Source organism: Gossypium hirsutum, chromosome D04 (assembly GCF_007990345.1).
Source record: "Gossypium hirsutum isolate 1008001.06 chromosome D04, Gossypium_hirsutum_v2.1, whole genome shotgun sequence".
Classification (NCBI taxonomy): Eukaryota; Viridiplantae; Streptophyta; class Magnoliopsida; order Malvales; family Malvaceae; genus Gossypium; species Gossypium hirsutum.
Genome location: NC_053440.1, coordinates 57,498,062 through 57,518,932, shown reverse-complemented (window position 1 = coordinate 57,518,932; position 20,871 = coordinate 57,498,062). Strand labels below are relative to the sequence as shown.

Here is a 20,871-nt window from a genome sequence, read left to right as displayed (position 1 = left end):
GAATTAATTAGCTTGAAACATTCCAAGCTCAAGAAAAAAATATTGCAAATTCAGAAATTTACCAAATGCCATATCTGTTTTTTAACTATTAAATAAGAAGATAAACACCTTTCAATACACTTAAATTCATGTCTGTTTACATTGACAACAATATCGATATTAACTAAATTAAGACTCAGTCAACTTTTTGTTTTTAGAAAGAAACCAAAAGAAATATAAAATATTTTTTTGTATGATGTTAATATTAACTCACTTACCGAATGATATATTAACCCAAAAAAGGTTATGCTTCATTTGATTTCTGAAAATAATTTTATTTTTAATTTTCTATTTTCATTTCCAAAAATATTTCACTTTCTATTTTTTGAAAATTTAAAAACATGTGTTTGATATGGATTCAAACTAAAATACCATATTTAATATTAAAAAAGCTATTGAAAGAAAAGAATATTTTTGAGTTTATAATAATTTGAATCAGGATCAAGAAAACAAAAATGAAAACCTCTATTTCTTGAAACCAAACATAACCTTAAACTCTTATCGTTCGATTAGTTTCCTATCCTAACACAAATATTGTTTTGGATGCAAAAGACAACTTCTATTAGTTAGTAATCTAAATGTATAGTTCACAGCTCATGGAATCATGAAAAAGTGATTCATATCAGGATATTATGTTGTATAATATTCAATAAAGGGAAATAGCTTGTTTTGACTACCAGAATAGGATTTACTCTCGATTAGAGACATAAATGTGTTAGTCTAGACTAATAACACGTGCTTTTTTAATTATTATTGTTGTTGTTGTAATTATGTATTTTTTATTAGTATGTGTGAGCTATAAGGTGCATCTTTCTTTCAACAATTTAATTTGTTTTAAAGTGATCAGAGAGAATTTAGGGAGGCTGGCAGGGGACCCGACCCCCCTTAAAATGTAAAATTATCATTTAAGCCCTTAATTTTTTTTTAAAAAAAATTTAAATTAGCAAAGGTAAAATTGCTCTTTGACCCCCTAAAATTATAAAAATTTAATTTAATCTTTTAAACTTATAAAGATATAGACTATAAAAAAATAAATTTCATTCGGCTCCCTAAAAAATTGTTCTGCCTTTGCCCCGTAAAGGATTAATGTTTTGTTTTGCTTTTAAATTAGTTATAATAAAAATAAATTTTGTCATATTTAATTGTGGTATTATTTAAACCGTCACAACAAATGTTGATGAAACATTATTAAATCACACTTATTTTATTAGTGTTACGTATAGTACAATATTTGTGACGAAATTCTTTATTTTCACAAAATCATCTCCACCCAAGCTTGTAATACGTACTTCTACGTAATAATAAAAATCTAAGGCAGTACAGATGAAACATAAAGTAATGGCAAGTACATGAGAAGGTTTTAAAACCACATAACTAACTGTGCTGAAAGCAATCACCGTTGCAGTTATTGCATGATTAAGGAGTTTAGAAGCGGATCGAGTTCGATATAAAGTTATATCAGTTATCCAAAAAGGTATTTTTGATAAAAGAAGATAATTAACTCGAAAGTGGATGGCGAGGGCAGAAATAGAGAAAATAAAGGCTAATGCATTTGTTACCACAAATGCTTTAAAGGCTATTTTATGAATCAGAAAAGGAGTGCCCTGCTCTGACTCTTTTTCACTCTATGGCTGCTGCGAATGCCACAGTGGCTATAAGTGCCGCCACTACTAAATGAGTATCTCTTGATTTCTCCAAGCTTTCTGCAGAGACCGTCCATAAGAGAAAGGGTAAAACCGGGAACTCCGCTACTTTTTCACGTGCAATATCTTTCAACATGTCTTCAATTGGCTTCTGCCATACCAGCCACGTTGATTGTATTGTAGGTTATTATATATGTTAATTCAAAAGCTAAATATTAATAAAACCATAGCCCATAGTCAGAGAAATACACACCTTTTCTCGCAGATCAGCCGTAAAAGGTTGCTCATGTCGAATATAATCACTCACTTTGTCTGGTGTGAATCCAATGTCACCTTCCAAGTTCCTTAGATTTCGGAGTGATCCATATTCAGGCTTAGTACCACCAGGAATGAAAAGAAAATGGGGACTGTCTCTAAAAGCCAGGTAATGAAGTAAACTCAAAACCTCTTTTGTCCACTTTATCACAACAATCAGGACAATAAAAGAGAATCTTTCTTACTGTTCCAAGATAACCTTGCCTGGCTGCCATAAGGGGTGTCATCCCCAGCTTTCTATCACCTATATAGGCAGCTGATACATCCGTTTTTAACAGTTCTTACACAACAGAAATGCAACCTAAGTGTGCAGCATAATGAAGACGGGTGTGCCCATCTTCATCTCTTTCCTTTATCAAATTCCCATTCTTCTTTAGTATTATCGTTGTTGCCTCTAAATCCAAGCAAAAAAAAAAAAAACCTTTTCTTTATTTATTACAAAAAAAAAGAAAAAGAAAAAAATATGGAACTAACACAAAGCATGACGTTTATCGATGGTTCCATTTTTGTTGATCAAGTGCAGAGCTTTCTTCCTAGAGCATCATCTAGATGTTAAGTCAGCCTTCTTAAATGGCTTTCTTAATGAAGAAATTTTTATAGATCAACTTAAAGATTTCAAGGTCTCTGGTGAAGAACACAAGGTCTACAAATTGAAAAAGGCCTTGTATGGCCTGAAACAGGCTCCAAGGGCCTAGTATGAAAGGATTGATGGCTACTTAGCTAGGCTCGGGTTCATAAAAAGTGTTAGTAAGCCTACATTTTATGTTAAAAAGGATAAGAAGGAAACCTTGTTGATTGTTTCCTTATATGTTGATGATCTCCTTATTATTGGCTGCAAAAATGAGCTTATTAAGGACTTCAAGAAACAGATACAAGAAGTCTTTAAAATGATTGATCTTGGTCTAATGACCTACTTTCTTGGGATGGAGATAAAACAAGAGACCGATGGTATCTTCATATGTCACCAAATATTTGCAACTAAAGTGTTGGAGAAATTTTGTAAGTTGTCAAGTATCAGTGAGCATGTTCTAGTGGATGAAAAGGCTTATAGAAGCTTGGTTGGTTGCTTACTCTATTTGACAGCAACTAGACCAGATATTGTCTATGCTGTCAGTCTTCTCTCAAGGTTTATGCATTGCTGTAATGAAGCACACTTAAAAGCAGCAAAAAGAGTGTTAAGATATGTCAAGGGATGTTTGAATTCTGGTGTGAAATTTTGGAGAACAAAGGAGCTGAAGCTTGCTGGTTATTCCGATAGTGATTGGGCAGGGTCAGCTGATGACATGAGAAGCACTTCAGGATACTTCTTTACTTTAGGCTCAAGTGTTTTCAGTTGGAGTTCAAAGAAGCAACAATCTGTTGCTCAATCCACAGCAGAAGCAGAATATATATCTCAGCTGCAGCAGCAGTTAATCAATCTATTTGGCTTAGAAAAATCTTATGTGATTTGAATGAAGAGCAAGCTCAAGCTACTGAAATCAAAGTTGATAATCAATCAGCTGTAGCAATAGCCAAAAATCCAGTCTTTCATGGCAAGACTAAACATTTCAAAATCAAATTTCATTTTGTTAGAGAAGCTGAGCAATCGAAGGAGGTTAGTCTAGTACATTGCAGTTCTGAAATTCAATTAGCTGACATTCTAACAAAACCATTAAGAGCAAATAGATTTGATGACTTGAAAAGAAAAATCGGTGTTTGTTGCATATAGTCCAAGGAGGAGTGTTAAAGCTTTGGCCTGCATTACAACAAAAGACCAGCAACATGTTTCAGCTACACTTCATCAAGCATCACTGTTTTGAAGTGAAGGACAGAAGTTGGTCCAATTGCAGCAAGCATTTTAAGTGTTTTGTTCAAATGTAATCTTGTTATGTTCTTTTGTAACTTGATAGCAAGGTCAGCAAGTTAAGTTGACTGATTTGTATTGATGTAATAGCTGGCATGCCAGCTTTCTTTTGTAAACAAGTTAAGCTAATTTTATGTTAGTGTTAAGTGGGAGTAATTAATTAGTAGGTAACTGTCAATTGTTATGTAACTCTCAATATATTCAAAATTTGAATGAAATTACATAAGTTTTCAGTTACATTTTTGCTGAGTTTTTCTGTTCTTTCATGTTTTTCTTCTTGCTTCATTTTGGTTTCCTTTTGTTTTCTTGCTAAAAAAATCCAACAATCAGGACAATAAAAGAGAATCTTTCTTACTGTTCCAAGAAAACCTTACCCGGCTGCCATAAGAAGAGGTGTCATCCCCAACTCTCTATCACCTATATAGGCAGCTGATACATCCGTTTTTAACAGTTCTTCCACAACAGATCTGCAACCTCTGTGTGCAGCATAATGAAGACGGGTGTGCCCATCTTCATCTCTTTCCTTTATCAAATTCCCATTCTTCTTTAATATTATCGTTGTTGCCTCTAAATCCAAGCAAAAAAGAAAAAAATTAAATAAACCTTTTCTTTATTTATTACAAAAAAAAAAAGAGAAAAAGAAAATGGAACTAACACAAAGCATGACGTTTATCGATGGTTCCATTTTTGTTGATCTATTGCAGAGCTTTCTTCCTAGATAACACAAAACAAATATTAATTAATTAGCTTGGAACATTCTAAGCTCAAGAAAGAAAGAAGCTACAAATTCAGAAATTTACCAAATGCCTTTCCTGTTTGTTACTTGCCTGTAATAAGTCACTTGCAGAGTGATCAGCACAAATATTATATAAGCAAATAGATTAATCAAACTATCAGTTTTCCTGTAATGCCTAAGTCAACTTGTCAACTGGAAACCATTAATTCTTCAACCAAGTTTCTGCAAAATTTTTGAAAAATCACATCAAACATTTAATATATATATTTGAAAATTCAGCAAATTTTGAAGGGGATGTGACGTAAATCTACAAATTTTTCAAGGTTAAAATATCACATAAGTACTTACCCTCTTTATAAATTTGGAATTTATTCTTTGTACTTTTATTTCTAGAGATTTAGTCCCTCTATTTTTGAGATCTCAAAACTCAAGTCTAATTGTTAACATTGTTAAAATTATTTTGTTAAATCAAACTTCATTACAATGAAAATTTTTTAATTATATTGCTACCAAGTGAATATCCTTTTTATTTCATTATGTCACACAAACAAATTTAACAAATTAAAAAAAAAATAGAGTTAACAATTAGACTTGGTTTTTGAAATCTAAAAAATAATATGACTAAATTCCTTGAAAAAAAATATACAGTATTTTCACAAATTTGTTTCCCTTTATAGCTAATGATCCCTTACTTCAAAAGGGAAAACAACCAGAAAAATCCGGTGAAGCTGATGTTATAGAAGACTATACCGATGGTAAACTTCTAGTCGCTTCTATCAAGAATTCTAAAGTGAGTGAGGAGTGGATCCTTAATTCGGGCTACACCTTCCACATAAGTCCCAATCGAGATTGATTTATAACTTATGAAACAGTGTTTGAAGGTGTTGTTTTGATGAGAAATAATGCTTCGTGTAAAATCCCAGGTGTTGGAATAATTAAAGTTAAGATGTTTGATGGAGTTGTCAGAACACTTAGTGACGTGCGGCATGTTCCAGAATTGAAGAGAAATTTAATATCGTTAAGTACTCTTGATTCAAAAGGGTACAAATACACAACTGAAAGTGGGCTTTTGAAGATTTCTGAAGGTTCCTTGTTGTGATGAAAAGCAAAGAAAGATTGTCAAGTTATATGTTTTGCAAGATTTTACTATTACTGGTGATGCAGCTGTCGCTTTCTCTTCTTTGTTAGATGATGATGTTACTAGGCTTTGACATTTGCTCTTAGGGTATATATGAGTGAGAATGGCATGACAAAATTGAGTAAAAGAGGACTTCTTTATGGGTAAGGAATTTGTAAACTGAAGTTTTGTGAACACTGTGTTTTCAGGAAGCAAAAAAGAGTTCCATTCACTAGAGGAATCCATAACATGAAGGGAACATTGGAGTTTATTTATTCTAACTTGTGAGGGTCATTTAGAGTGCCTTCGAGAGGTGGAGCTAATTATATGCTAACTTTTATTGATGATTTTTTTAGAAAAGTTTGAGTGTTCTTCCTGAAGCAGAAAAGCGATGTGTTTTTCGAATTTAAGTCTTGAAAAACTATGATTCAAAAACAGACGGGAAAACAAATAAAACACCTCCGCAATGGCTTAGAGTTTTTTTCTAATGAGTTTAATGAACTGTGCAAGTCAGAAGGGATTATGAGACATTTGACATTCATCATACTCCACAGCAAAACAACGTTACAAAACGAATGAACAGAACGATCATGGAAAAGGTTCGATGTATGTTGTCAAATGTCAACTTGCCAAAGTTTTTTTGGTCCTAAGCAGCCTTTACTGCATTTTTTTGATCAACCGATCTCCATCCATTGCCATTGAGAAAAAAATTTCACAAGAGGTATGGTCTGGTAATCCTGCTGATTATTCTGATTTAAAGATCTTTGAGTGTCCTGCATATACTTATGTTGATAATGAAAAATTGAAACCAAGATCCATTAAATGTGTTTTTCTTAGTTATAAAGCTGATATAAAAGGGTATAAGTTATGGTGTCTTGAAAATAGGAAAGTTGTGATTAGTAGAGATGTTATTTTTTTTATAAAACTGCTATGCTACCTAACTTATCGCTTAAAGACTCTTCCAATAAAGAACATCAAAAGCAGATGGAGCATCAAATAAATCTAAAATCTACAACAGAGTCGACTCCTCAAGCCAATATAGAAATTCAGAATAGAGCTGCTTCTTCACCACAATACTCTATCGCCAAAAATAAAACTAGAAGAGAGATTAAACCTCCAAAGAAGTATGTCGAGGTTGATCTAGTTGCTTATACTTTAAATGTGGCTAAAGATATAGATACAAACCAAGAGCCATCTAATTATTCTGAGGCGGTTAGTTGTGAAGACTCAAAAAAGTGGATGTTTGATGTACAAGAGGAGATGAAATCACTCCACAAAAATAGAACATGGTATCTTGTGAAGCTTCCTAAAAACAAAAAGGTTGTTCGTTGTAAATGGGTGTTTTAAAAGAAAGAAGGGATTCTAGAAGTTGAAAAACCTAAATATAAAAGCAAGGCTTGTTACAAAGGGTTATAGTCAAATTCCAAGCGTGGACTTCACATGTGTTCTCCCCAGTTATGAAGCATAGTTTGATTCGAACTTTGCTCGATATTGTGGCCATGCAAGATTTTAAGCTTGAGCAATTAGATGTAAAAACTATATTTTTGCATGGATGCCAACGGGTACTCATTCAAGATCTAACAATACAGACATCACGTTTTTTAAAGTATGCGGATCCCTGATGGCAATTATAATGGCCACAGAAGGATCAAACTCAGACGACAAGCCATTTAATAGTTTGGGTTTACATGACAATAGTCGTGATTCATACAGTAGTGCGAAAGCTTTGGAGAATCAACCGGATCCTGTCAATTATGAGCGACCTTTTGAAAAAATCCGTAGATTATATAGTTTTAGTGAATGGAACAGTATGTATATTCTTTTTTATTTGTTGTATACAATGCATAGGTATTCTTTAATAAATAACCCAAATCATTTAGGCTATACATCTATCAAAGACAACATATGTGTCAATTTAGACCTCATTTTTCCTTGAAGATTCCAAAAATCCGTCAAAAACTCCTTTAAGAAAATAAAAGAAAAAACTGCTAAGGCCGAGGGAACATGAAGTGATGGCAAGTCCGTGGGAAGGTTTTAACATCACATAAACGGCTGTGCAGAAAGCAATCATCATCGCATACATTGCATAACCGAGGAAAGGAGAAGCTGACGTTATGTTAAATCCTATTTTATCACGCGAACGTGACTGAAAATGTTGCAACATCCCATAGTGGATGAGGAGGACATGAACAGAGAGACCAAAGGCTATTGCATCTGTTACTATAAATGTTTGGAATGCTGCCTTATGAATTAGAAAAGGAGTGCCCTGATCTATTTCTTTTTCACCCTTGAAACCACCTGGAACAGTTATTGCTGCTGCAAATGTGACGGTGGCTACAAGTGCTGCCACTACTAGTTGAGTATCTCTTGCCTTCTCCAGAGATAGTCTCTTCTCCAAATCATTTCCCATGACAGTTGGCGAGGGAACGGAATCAACTGCTTCCTCCGCCACTTCTTCATTAACAACAATATCTTTCACCAATTTCACAATTTGCTCCTACCACATTAGCCGGTTGTATTGTAATGCATGTCATTATATATATTGAAACAATATACACGCATACTACGCTAGCACATAAGCGAACCTATAGATTAAACCCCAGTATCGGGCATGAATGAGCTATGTAGATAATTATAATTATACATGCATCTTATTTAACCACTTTAATTCAAAACCCAAAATAATAATAAAATCATAGCCGTAGCCGTAGAAACACAAATATAAGTGTACCATTTTACATTGATCGTTCTTGGACTTGCAAGATGCCTTGCCTTGATATGCATCACAAACTTGTTGAGGTGTGATTCCAGAGGCATCTTTCCAGTCCATTAGATTTTTTATTGACCCATATTTATACTTCGCATCACCAGTCATGATAAAGGAAAGAATTAATTCAAGAGAACAGTCTCTAAACGCCAAAAAATGAAGTAAATTCCAACCTCTTTTGTCCACTTTTTCACAACAAGCTGGACAATGAAAGAGAATCTTTCTTACTGTTCGTTCATGGCCTTGCCTGGCTGCCATAAGAAGGGGTGTCATCTCCCACTTTTTATCACCTATATAAGCAGCTGATACATCCCTCTTTAACAGCTTTTCCACTATTGGATTGTAACCTAAGTGTGCTGCATAATGAAGTGGGGTGTGTCCATTTTCATCTGTTTCCTTTGTTAAATCCCCTTTCACCTTCAGTATTATCTTTGTTGTCTCTAAATTCAAGAAAAATACAAACCTAAAAAGGTCAATTAATCTATTCTTTCTTTCTTTTTGTCTCAAACAAAAAAGATTTGGAGCTAACTCAACTTACCTACATCTCCAGACATAACTGCTGCATGCAAAGCTGTTCTACCGTACGGCCCCCCATGAACGGTTGATTTCCATTTATCTAATAATATAGTCACCGATCGCCAATATCCTCCCTTAGAAGCCAAGTAAAGTGGAGTTTCGTGGTTTTTGTTCACAGAATATGGAAAATCAGGGTCTTCAAGCTCCAGCAACGCTTGTACCACTCCAACATGGCCATACCGTGCTGCTACATGTAAAGCCGTGTTGGATTCCTCATCCTTAAGCCTCAACATCTCCCTAACAGCCTCCAATTCATCCATTCCCAGGTTTTCTATATCTCCATTAGCGCGAGACTCGATAAAAAGTTTCACAGTGGTAGAACGTCCATACCTTGCTGCAATGTGCAATGGAGTTTGACCTTTACGGTTCGCTTGGAGTAGCAGTAACGGACACTCGCCAAGAATTTTTTTGACAAAATCTGACCTGTTACTGCGTCTGGACCTTGATTTAAAAGACCATGCACTCGCAGTACGCTCGCTGTTTGCCAAGTTAACATGGAGCACATTGTCATAGTTTGGGGTCTTTAGTGACTCAAGGTTAAGGCCCTGGCAATTATCAAATTCTTCAATTTTGCCTTCTGCTGCAGCCTTATACAAAGGAACATCCATGTAAGTGATGCTCTCTACAAGCTTCTCAGGTTCACCAATATCTTCCATTTTGTTGATCTATTGCACCGCTTTCTTCCTGGATAACACCAAACAAAATTTAATTAATCAGCTCAAGCAAAAAAAAAAAAAAAAAACCTACAAATTCAGAAAATTACCAAATCCCTTACCTATTTGTTGCTTGCCTATAATATCTTTCATTCAAGTAGACAACTATATATAATTTCATACTTGAACACTATAGTGTAGCTTAAAGAAACCACCATTACTATTTTTTTTAATTCCTTCCTTGAACACATTGGCATAGCATAGTCCTCAACAATGCTATTCTTGCTTTGTATTCAAGTAAAGCTAATAAAATTCCCTATTGTGATAATTAAAAAGAAAACAAAATTACCATAATGATACAACTCCAACAAAATTTATAGAATTCAATGAAAAGATATAAAAAAGATATAAAATTTATAATCAATTTTTTACTTAATTTGAGTTGATTGTACTAGACATCTCCAAACTATGGGCCCAATTTAAATTGGTCTTCAAATTTTAAAACATTCTAATTATATCTTCAAACTATTGATATTATATCAATATGGTCTTTTCGTTACTAAAATTATTAATTTAATCGCTAAATGAGACATTAGATCTTATGCAACATAATTTAAAATGACAAATTGAAAGAAAAATTAATATTGTAAAAAACTTGGTTTAAAGGTTTTCAAAGCTTTTATAGGAACTATTGATATGTCACGAAACTAATTAAAAATTGACTAAGTCAAGTGTACCTATAAGTTAATAGTATAGCTATGGTGAGTAAAGATACGTCCTCACGAAGGCTAAAAACACTAGTAATATTTACTATCTTTTTATTATTAAATCGAATAAATAGAGTGGTTAATTAAAAATTAAAATTAACTAATTTAATTAACTAAAGAACATGACAAATAATAAATCACGAAAATAATCGATTAACAACCAAGAAGTGAAATAATACCTAGGTAAGAATCCGTCTAGATTTCATCTATCACTTTCAATCTAAATTACGCAATTTCTTTACTTAGCACATTGATCCGTAGAAATCTCTAAATTATGCTAATATCTCTTTCGAGCATAAGAGAAACTAACTCTAGGTTGATTAATTGAAATTACTTTCTAATTAAAACCCATATTTTCGCATTAACTCGTGCTATGAATTTCCCTATTAGATTTTACTCTGATCTGATAGATTTATGTCGTCCTATTTCTAGAATTGCATGCAACTCCACTCAATTACTCAAGATCTAATCTTAAACAAGGTCTATTAAACCTCCGATTTAAGCACATCGAACATTGATCAATACTCTAGAAATATTAAACAAAGAATTAAGCACTAATAATTGAGAACAAAAAACTAAGAGTTTATTGCGTAAAATAAAAATCAAATGACAGAATCCATCATAGGATTCGTCTTCCCTAGGTAGTTAGAAAATTACTTCATGCTTGAAAATAGAAATATCCAAGATACAATAGAACCAAAAAAACTAAAGAAATCCATGATAACTGCTTAAGAAATCAATTGAAAATATTCAATCTTGACGAAAATCCGCTTCAAAGTTAGCTTCAATGGTGTTTTTCGAGCTGTTTTCTTAAATATTCTTTGATGGCTCTCTTCTATCTTCTTATTTTGTCATATATATATCTTAAAATGCCTAAAAAACCTAGAAATCGTGATTTTTCACTATTCCGTGCGTAATTTCGTAATATTGGCATGGCCTACGACAAGCCCGTGTGGGTCACACGACCGTGTATGTTGACCATGTGGAATGGGTCATCCCGTGTGGATCATTTAGGTTACTCCGACGCTCTGGTTTTCGCTCTTTTTGCTCCTAAATGCTATGTTAAGCATTAAAACATGAATTTAAAGGATTAAGAGTATAAAAATAATAATTAACATCGAATAATCACCCAAAAAGCATTAAAAATAAGATTAAATTATGTTACTTTTAGCACTTGTCAAATATTTGCACACTTAAGCATTTGCTTGTCCTCAAACAAAATTCTTTACCCACATTCAAGTAAACTTCCTCATTTTATTGTTTCATCGACAATATTTTAGGATAATCTATAGATAATCATGCATTAAAAATTTAAACTAAAATAACACTAAAGAATACAAGCAATCCAAGTAGAAATTTTTAAGGCTTAAAAACATAGGCATCTCCCCTATCTCAATAATTATCTAAAATTCGAACTCAACAAGAATTAACAGCCTGACTAAGGTTCACTCTAAGCATTCTTAAGGTTCAAGTAATATGCACTTAATAGTGAAAGTGTTTAAAGTTAAAATATGTTACTTTTAGCACTTATCAACTATCATTTGCTCTCTCTCTCTCTTTTCAGTTTTAATTTACTTTTATTTTTAATTTTAAAAGTTATACAAAAAAATTTACTTTTTATAAAATTTTCATTTTCATTTACGTTTATGTTACATAAGATTTTATGGGTCATTTAATGATTAAATTAATGATTTCAGTAATGGAAGGACATAATTGATATAATATTAATAGTTTGTGCTATGATTAAAATGAGGGCCATAAATTGAGAATGTGTTTATTTAAAATATGACATTGTAATTGTGAAACAAATAAGTCACTATAATTATTTAAAGAAAATATCAATAATAAAAACTTTTGATGGTTTAAGATTGAAGATAACATTTATAATATGTACGAAATCAAAATAAGAAATAGTTTATTTTGTGAAATAAAATTTTTTTGAAATAAATAAATAAATCATATTAAGAAGATTAAATGCAAAAATAGTTTATTTGGGACCAAATGTTTTCTTATTTGTTCATATGTTTAATAAGTATTGGGCTATAGGCCCATTTACATCAAAATTTATAACTTTTTATCTTTTATATATGATAAAAACATAAAATGGAAAACCTCAAGAAAGGCCCCTGAAATTTGAAAATGCTACATCTTAATCCTTATCTTTATTTTGTTATAAAAAAAACGATTCACTCATTTAATATATTCATTTTAATTTATAAAAAAATTTGGGTCATAATTAAATTCCAATATATGAATTTTAATTTACGAATGTAGACAACAAATATTTAACAGTGTGCTAATTTTTAGCATTGCAAGAATGCTAAAATCTTCCTTTCACGTAATGAACTCTCTAATCTAAACATTTTTTCTCTGAATTTCTATCATAAACCTAAAAATATTTTTTTTAAAAATAAATTTCAAAACTTTCTTTTTAAAAAGATGATTTTAAATGTGTCTGGTCACGCCTAATAAAGAAAAATTACCACGACTTCCCATTTTTCAATAAAGCCTTATGTTTTTTTTAAACCTAAAATTCTCATATTTTTCAATGATTTGTCAAACTAATTTTTAATTATAATGGAAAATTAGTTACAATATCTTTATTATTCTTTAATATTTGATATTGTGATTTTATTTTACCTTTTTTTGAAATTGTCTATCTATGTATTAACTAATAACTTTATATTGCATCAATCAAATAGAGATGATCTAAAAAAAATTAAAGTAATATTTATTCAAAGAGGAAACATTCATACTAGAATTTAGAAGAATATTGTAATCGATGATAAAATATATTATCGTATTTATATATTATCCACAGATACTTTATTACTCAAAATTAGCCACATTACGGAAAAAAAGGCAGGGCAGATGAGATATGAAACAATGGCAAGCTCGTGGGAAGGTTTTAAGACCACATAACTGCCTGTGCTGAAAGCAATCACCATCGCAACCGTTGCAGACCCAAGGAGTCCAAAAGTAGGCGGGGTTTCGTATATAATACTTACACGCCAAAGCCTAAGTTTAAATAATATATTATCCTGAAACCCAAAATGAATGGTGAGGACACAAACAGAGAAAATAAAGGCCATTGCATTTGTTACAACAAATGCTTTAAAGGCTGCCTCATCAATCAAAAGGGCAGTGCCTGACTCATTTTTTGGAGTGTCTTGTTTTGACTCTTGTTCACCCTGCAAACCACCAGGAACAGTTATTGCCGCTGCGAATGCGACGGTGGCTATAAGTGCTGCCACTATTAAATGAGCCTCTCTTTTCTTCTCCAAGTTTTTTGGAGAGATAGTTGGCAAGCGATGAACTGGGTATTCTGCCACTCGATCATTCTCAATTTCTTCCCAGAATTTTTTGATTTCCTTCTGCCATGACAGACACATTAGCCGATTGTATTGTAGGTTTATTAAATATGTTAATTCAAAACTTAAATATTAATAAAACCATAACCGTGGAAATGCAATATACACACCTCTTTATGATGATATCTCTTATAGTGAAGTGTACTATAAACTTCTTGAGGTGTCATTCCAAAGTCACATTCCCACTCCATTAAATTATTGACTGATCCATATGCAATCTCAACACCAGCAAGCTTGAAAACTTTATACTTAAATGTAGAATGTCCTAATGGAGAGGAAGAGCCTCTAAAAGCCAGATAATGAAGAAAATTCAAACCTTTGTTGTCCACTTTTTCACAACAATCTGGACATAAAGAGAGAATCTTTGAAACTGTCCCATCATTACCTTGCCTGGTTGCCATAAGAAGGGGTGTCATCCCCCTCTTTTTATCACCTATATAAGCAGCTGATACATCCCATTTTAACAGTTCTTCCACAACCGATATTCTAAGACCCAAGTGTGCAGCATAATGAAGAGGGGTGTGTCCATCTTCATCTCTTTCCTTTGTCAAATTCCCCTTCTTCTTTAATATTACCTTTACTGCCTCTAAATCCAAGCAAAAAAAAAAAAAGTCAATAGACCTGCTGTTTATTTATTTCAATTTAAAAAAAAAAAACCTAACTAACTCAACAACATACCTGCATCTCCAGCCATAGCTGCTGCATGCAAAGCTGTTCTACCGTGGGAGCCGCCATGAGGCGTTGATTTGAATTTATCGAATAATAGAGTCAACAAGCGCCCAGATCCTCTCCTAGCTGCTATGTAAAGTGGAGTCTCCTGTTTTTCGTTGGCAGAATACGGAAAATCAGGGTCTTCAAATTCCAACAATGCTTTCACCACTTCGACATTGCCACACCGTGCTGCCTCATGTAAAGCCGTGTTGAATTCCTGATCCCTAATCCTCAGCATCTCCCTCACTGCATTTACTTGATCCTTTCCCAGCTTCTCTAAATCTCCATCTCTAGGTTTTGCACAAGACTTGATTAGAAGTTTCACAATAGCAGAATGTCCATACCTTGCTGCAACGTGCAAAGGAGTTTGACCTTTAGCATTCGTTTGGAGTAGCAGTGACGGACACTTGGTGAGAATTTGTTCGATAAAATCTGATCTTTTTTCTCCTCTTAACCTAGTAATTAAATTTGGCAAAGACGGAGAGCAGATTTCATATTGTACGGGGAAGAACATGAATTTTAACAGAAATCTGTTAAAAAGCGAGACAGCATTCTCCTGGGTTGCCAAGTTAACATGGAGCACGTTGTCATGGTTTGGGGTCTTTAGCGACTCAAGTGGAAGCCCCTGGTTATTATTGAATACTTCAATGTTGCCTTCTGCTGCTGCCTTATACAGCCAAGCATCCATGTGAGTGATGTTCTCTTCAGGCTCCTGAGGTTCACAAGAGGAAATAAGCATGATGTTTATGGATGGTTCCATTTTTGCTGATCTATATCTTCCTGGATAACACCAAACAGAATTGAATTAATTAGCTTGAAACATTCCAAGCTCAAGAAAAAAATACAGCAAATTAAGAAATTTACCAAATGCCATACCTGTTAGTTACTTGCTTGCATAACCTCCATTCAACTGACCTACGATATATAGCTTGATACTAGAACACTTTAGAATAGCGTAAAGAAACCACCTTTATATTTTTTAATTCCTTACGTGATCACATTGGCGTAGCATATTCTTTTTATACTTTTACTTTAAACAAAACAACGTTCTACTAACTTATTCTGGCCATGTTTTTCTTTAAGTACATGATCTCTTCAAAAGTAATATATATATATAATTGAAAACATAATTTGATGATTTTGATCGACTTTTATTAAATTTTATCACTAACTTTGATTTTTTAATTAAAATTTATCATTCAATATTAATTTGATGATTTCAAAACATAATTTAATATGAAAAAAGAACTTTCAAATATTTATTCTAATAATTAACAATAATTTAAATTTTAAATATTAAAAATTAATAAATTAAATTAGAATTTATATTTAATGAAATAAAGACTTGAAAAATAAAATAAATATATCATAGAAGAAAATGAAGTTTGTTTTTATAAAATGACATTTTCTAATTTTAATAATATTATTAATTAATTTATTATTTTAAAATATAAAAATAAAATAAAGAATTCAATATAGAGTTAAAAGTTATAATGATAAATTTATCTCTAATTAACAAGGATAATGACAAATATCAATCAATATAAAGTAATTATTTTAGAAAATTCAAAATAAAGTATAAAGGAAAAAGATGGAGATACAATTTCCCTTTTATTCTTCTTTCCCTACATTTTTCCTTCACAAAATTTATTCTCTTTGCAAACCATAACTTTTGCTTTATTCAATGAGAAGATTTAAGAGAGAAAACTTTTTCCATTCCCTCTTTTGGTCTCATATCATATAACAATCAAATATTGGAATACATTATTCTCAAAAGGAAAGGAATATATTTTGTTTTGCTGTTTTAAGAAAGAAAAAGAATCTTATCTATCAAATTATTCTACATTTATATTTGAATTAGGAATTAGAAATTTCGGGTACAAATAAAAAATCCAAGTGGTCTTTAACCACACATACATGTGATTATATATGTATTACCATAATGTAATACCGTAAAAAAGAGGATAACTTTCTTGGATATTGCCAAACAAGCTTGATTGGAAGCCGAGCAAGGATGAACCGAAGAAAGAAAGGGAGCATGAAACCAAACTGGTTTGAGTAAAATTGAGGGTAAGTTTTGTATGGTGATCGTTTTAGTCATTGAGAGTGTAGAGCTCATTTGAAGAATCTGTGAAACAACGTAGTTTCGAAAGGGTGAGAATGTTGTAGGTAAGATAGATAAGGTGGTCATTAAAACATCCAAATTGATTCGTTAAAGCGATGATGGACAAAGAGGGTTTGCAATTGTGAGATGAGAATATGAGAAACAAGTTTTATTTTGGTTTCAGCTTTTGGCCATTCTTTTTTCACAAAGATTAAAAAAATTTAACAAATGGAAAACAAAGAACAACTACGTTAAAAGATATGGACAAGGGAGGAAAATAGAGGGGGATGCAGAAGTGAATAAAAAAAGAAGAAGAAAAAAATTAAAAGAATATAAAAGAAAAAAATGAAACTTCTCAAAACGAAAAAAATATGGGGACCAATTGTATAATTTAACTTAAAATTTTTGTTTGAAATGATGGTTTAACGGGGTTTTTTACAGAAATAGTATAGAAAAAAAATACTGAAATAGTATGTCAGAAATTTTTTTTGCCAAAATAGGTTACTTTTTGGGTTTTTTACACAAATGGTATAGAAAAAAAAATACTGAAATAGGATGTCAGAAAAAAAATTTACCAAAATAGGTTACTTTTTCATTGGAGCCTATTAGGTAGGCGCCAATGAATAAAAAAATAATAATTTTTTTAAATAAAATATTTTTTTATATTTTTTTAATAATTTTTAAAAAAATACGAGTCAAAATACGGTCAACGGGTCGGATTGGGTCGGGTGGCGCCTATCAGGTAGGCGCCAATGAAGGTGCCTCACAGAGAGGCGCCAATGAAGGTGCCTCATAGAGAGGCGCCAATGAATATTGTAATTTTGTATTAATATTGTAATTATTTTATAATTAAATTTGTATTTATAGTTTTGGATTAGTATTTTGTATGAATATTATAATTTTGTATGAATATTGTAATATTGTAATTTTGTATGAATATTGTAATGTCGGGATATTTTGTAATATTGTAATTTTTTGTATGAATATTGTAATTATTTTATAAATAATTTGTTAGTAATTTAGGATTATGTTATAAATTTTTGTATTTGTAATTATTTAAAATTTAATTTATTAGTAATTTAGGATTAAGCTATAAGTTGTTGTGTTTAGTTTAATATTTGGTAAGTTTACATATAAAGTTTATAAAAAAATTAAAAATCATCTTATTAAAAGTTTAATTATAAAAAAATAAAAATCATTTTATTAAAAGTTTAATTATAACTGTCTTTTTTAATCATATAGTTGTTGTTAACTAATTTAATTTTTATATAATGTAACTTTTATATAATTAAATTTTATTTGATTTTGTATTTATTTACCAGTATTTATTGATTTTTTGAAACAAATTAACTGAATTCATTTTTTTATTACAAAATTACAAACACAAAATTACAATATTCATATAAAAAATTACAATATTCATACAAAATACTAATCCAAAACTATAAATACAAATTTAATTATAAAATAATTACAATATTAATACAAAATTACAATATTCATTGGCGCCTCTCTATTAGAGCTGTCCATGGGCCGGGCCGGGCCCACAAAAAATTTTCAGCCCGTTTACTAGGCCCGGGCCCGGCCCGGCCCGAAATATGGGCCTGAGATTTTGCCTAGGCCCGGCCCAAAGAAAAAATATGGGGCCTGAGCCCGGCCCGGCCCGGCCCTTTTTAATTAAAATTAAAATTAGTTTTTTTTAATAAAATTAAAACTAATTGTTGTTAAAATTAATTGTTAGTAAAATTATCAAATTATTAATTGTTAATTGTATTAATTGTTGTAATAAAATCTAACATTTGATTAGTAAATTTATCAAATTATTAATTGTATTAATTGTATTAATTGTTGTAACAAAATCTAACATTTGATTAGTAAAACAAACTTAATGTTTTATTATTATTATTTTGTAACACTAGTCAAGGAAATGAAAGTAAATAAACTTAAAATAAAAAACTATTATATTTTAAAAATAAAAAATATATATTTAATATTTTTCGGGCCGGGCCCGGGCCGGGCCCGGGCCAAAAAAATCTTGCCCGAGGCTCGGCCTATTTTTTAAACGGGCCTGAAATTTTGCCCAAGCCCATATTTTGGGCCTATATTTTTACCCAAACCCTCCCATATTTCGGGCGGGCCGTCGGGCCGGGCCGGGCCGCCCGGCCACGGACAGGTCTACTCTCTATGAGGCACCTTCATTGGCGCCTCTCTGTGAGGCACCTTCATTAGCGCCTCTCTGTGAGGCACCTTCATTGGCGCCTACCTGATAGGCGCCACCCGACCCGACCCAACCCGACCCGTTGACCGTATTTTGACTCATATTTTTTTTAAAAAAATTATTAAAAAATATAAAAAATATTTTATTCAAAAAAAATTATTATTTTTTATTCATTGGCGCCTACCTAATAGGCTCGAATGAAAAAGTAACCTATTTTGGTAAAAAAAATTTTCTGACATCCTATTTCAGTATTTTTTTTCTATACCATTTGTGTAAAAAACCCTTACTTTTTCATTGGAGCCTATTAGATAAGCGCCAATGAATAAAATAATAATTTTTTTGAATAAAATATAATTTATACTTTATTAATATTTTTTTAAAAAAATACGGGTCAGAATACTGTTGGGTCGGGTCGGGCCGGGTGGTGCCTGTCTAGTAGGCGCCAATGGAGGAGCCTCATGGAGAGGCGCCAATGGTGCCCTCTGCCCACCGTTGCAGCCCCTGCATGCTGCTGCATGTGTTGTATTTATTTTTATATAATTAAATTTTATTTGATTTTGTATTTATTTAACAGTAATTATTGATTTTTTGAAACAAATTAACTGAATTAATTTTTTTTATTGCAGATTTGCAGGAAATAGGTTCTCTAATTAATAATAATAATCACATATCGAGCTCCACAAAAATATACCCCTAGAACCACACCATCAAACCATCAATTTTAGGGGTTTTTGTAATAAACAACCATTATCAATTTATGTAATGATAGTTCTTATCTAAATAAAATTACAATGGTTTAAAAATGTCTCCATAACTGCAACAAATTGTAGACAATTTTGTGATTCAAACCATATTTATGTAATGAAGTACATATCAATTTCTACTCGATTGAGACGATTGTCCAACATGGTAGCTTCGGAGAGGGCATTTACTCCGATTATGACCGGATAATCTGCATACGCCACACAAATTCCCGTCAGATTTCTCCATAACGTCCATTTCGTTATGGATTCTTGATGATTGCGGACGACCTTTCAGGTTTCTACGCAACCTTATGTCTGGGACTAGCTCGAAGGTCGTCGGAGGTACCTCCCAAGTAGATAGGTCAGAAAGCACGGGGAACTCGTTTTCCCATACACGCAACGTGCGTTCGATGGTGTACACTTCATCGATAAATTGTTCTACATTAAGCCCAACTTTAGCACAAGTTGCCACGACGTGTGCACATGGAAAATGAAGTGTTTGAAACCTTCTGCAATCGCACCGTCTATTTCGGAGATCAACTCTGTAGGACCTAGGTGGTATACTGGGTCGACGACTGATGGTCTCTGTAACTCGAAACGTTTCATTATGTTGTGAATATACTTCTACTGTCATCGACCTCGCCATTCGACGGTTTACAACCATTGCATCCCTAATGCCTTCGACAAAGACATGTCCCGCCTCCATCTGGTTCACTTGTTGCTAACCCATTCTTGGCATCAAGGTAGCCAACCTGTAGAACGTTGCCGAGAAGACAAATGAAATTGGAAGATGTCGTGTTTTTAATAACACAGCGTTGATCCCCTCCACTAAGTTTGTAGTCATTTGACCATAACGAAAGCCCTCGTCAAAACTTTGAGCCCATTGCCACGGCTCCATGGTACCCAGCCACTGCCGGAAAGATGTGTTGGTTTGACCCTCCATGTCACTCTCAAGCCGGGCCATTCTTTGGCGAAAAAAGTGTGGCTCTAGCTCGTACGCTGCATATGTATTAAAAAAATTTAAGTTACAGTATTGCTCTAAAACATTAAAACTTATATTTAAAAGATAAGGTAATTCTTTACCCATTCTCACAACTTGTCTCTTCCAGTCTGCATTCTTATAATCTCGCTGGAAGTTAGCCGCGATGTGCCGGATGCAGTAAACAGATCGCCATGGTACACCAGAACGCCTAATGGCTGCAATTAATCCTTTCCCTCTATCGGAAATGATGCAAATATTATCATTGCTAATCACATACCTCCGCAGG

General features: G+C 32.6%; 3 protein-coding genes and 1 long non-coding RNA gene across 5 annotated transcripts; all 4 read right to left on the bottom strand.

The window, feature by feature from the left end:
* Positions 1-1,213: 1,213 nt before the first annotated feature.
* Positions 1,214-4,763, bottom strand: LOC121215996 (uncharacterized). Its single transcript, XR_005911975.1, has 5 exons — positions 4,641-4,763; positions 4,496-4,554; positions 4,215-4,407; positions 1,936-2,391; positions 1,214-1,833 (listed from the first exon to the last, which is right to left on the bottom strand). It is a non-coding gene; the product is annotated as an uncharacterized lncRNA (long non-coding RNA).
* A 2,728-nt stretch (positions 4,764-7,491) lies between these two features.
* LOC107910820 (ankyrin repeat-containing protein ITN1) lies at positions 7,492-9,716 on the bottom strand. The gene is made up of 3 exons (XM_041091063.1): positions 8,999-9,716; positions 8,425-8,900; positions 7,492-8,190 (listed from the first exon to the last, which is right to left on the bottom strand). The coding sequence occupies exons 1-3, from the start codon at positions 9,690-9,692 to the stop codon at positions 7,609-7,611; spliced, it is 1,752 nt and encodes a 583-aa protein (XP_040946997.1). The 5' UTR covers positions 9,693-9,716; the 3' UTR covers positions 7,492-7,608.
* A 3,519-nt stretch (positions 9,717-13,235) lies between these two features.
* Positions 13,236-15,480, bottom strand: LOC107910819 (ankyrin repeat-containing protein ITN1). 2 transcript variants are annotated; one of them, XM_016838754.2, is made up of 4 exons: positions 15,415-15,480; positions 14,506-15,318; positions 13,938-14,413; positions 13,236-13,830 (listed from the first exon to the last, which is right to left on the bottom strand). In XM_016838754.2, the coding sequence occupies exons 2-4, from the start codon at positions 15,296-15,298 to the stop codon at positions 13,261-13,263; spliced, it is 1,839 nt and encodes a 612-aa protein (XP_016694243.2). In that variant the 5' UTR covers positions 15,299-15,318; positions 15,415-15,480; the 3' UTR covers positions 13,236-13,260. The 2 variants fall into 2 exon arrangements, with proteins under 2 accessions (XP_016694243.2, XP_040946995.1); XM_041091061.1 differs by having other exon boundaries at positions 13,236-13,827; positions 15,415-15,475.
* Positions 15,481-19,733: 4,253 nt separating this feature from the next.
* Positions 19,734-20,249, bottom strand: LOC107910818 (uncharacterized). The gene has a single exon (XM_016838753.1). The coding sequence runs from the start codon at positions 20,247-20,249 to the stop codon at positions 19,734-19,736; it is 516 nt and encodes a 171-aa protein (XP_016694242.1).
* Positions 20,250-20,871: the final 622 nt, after the last annotated feature.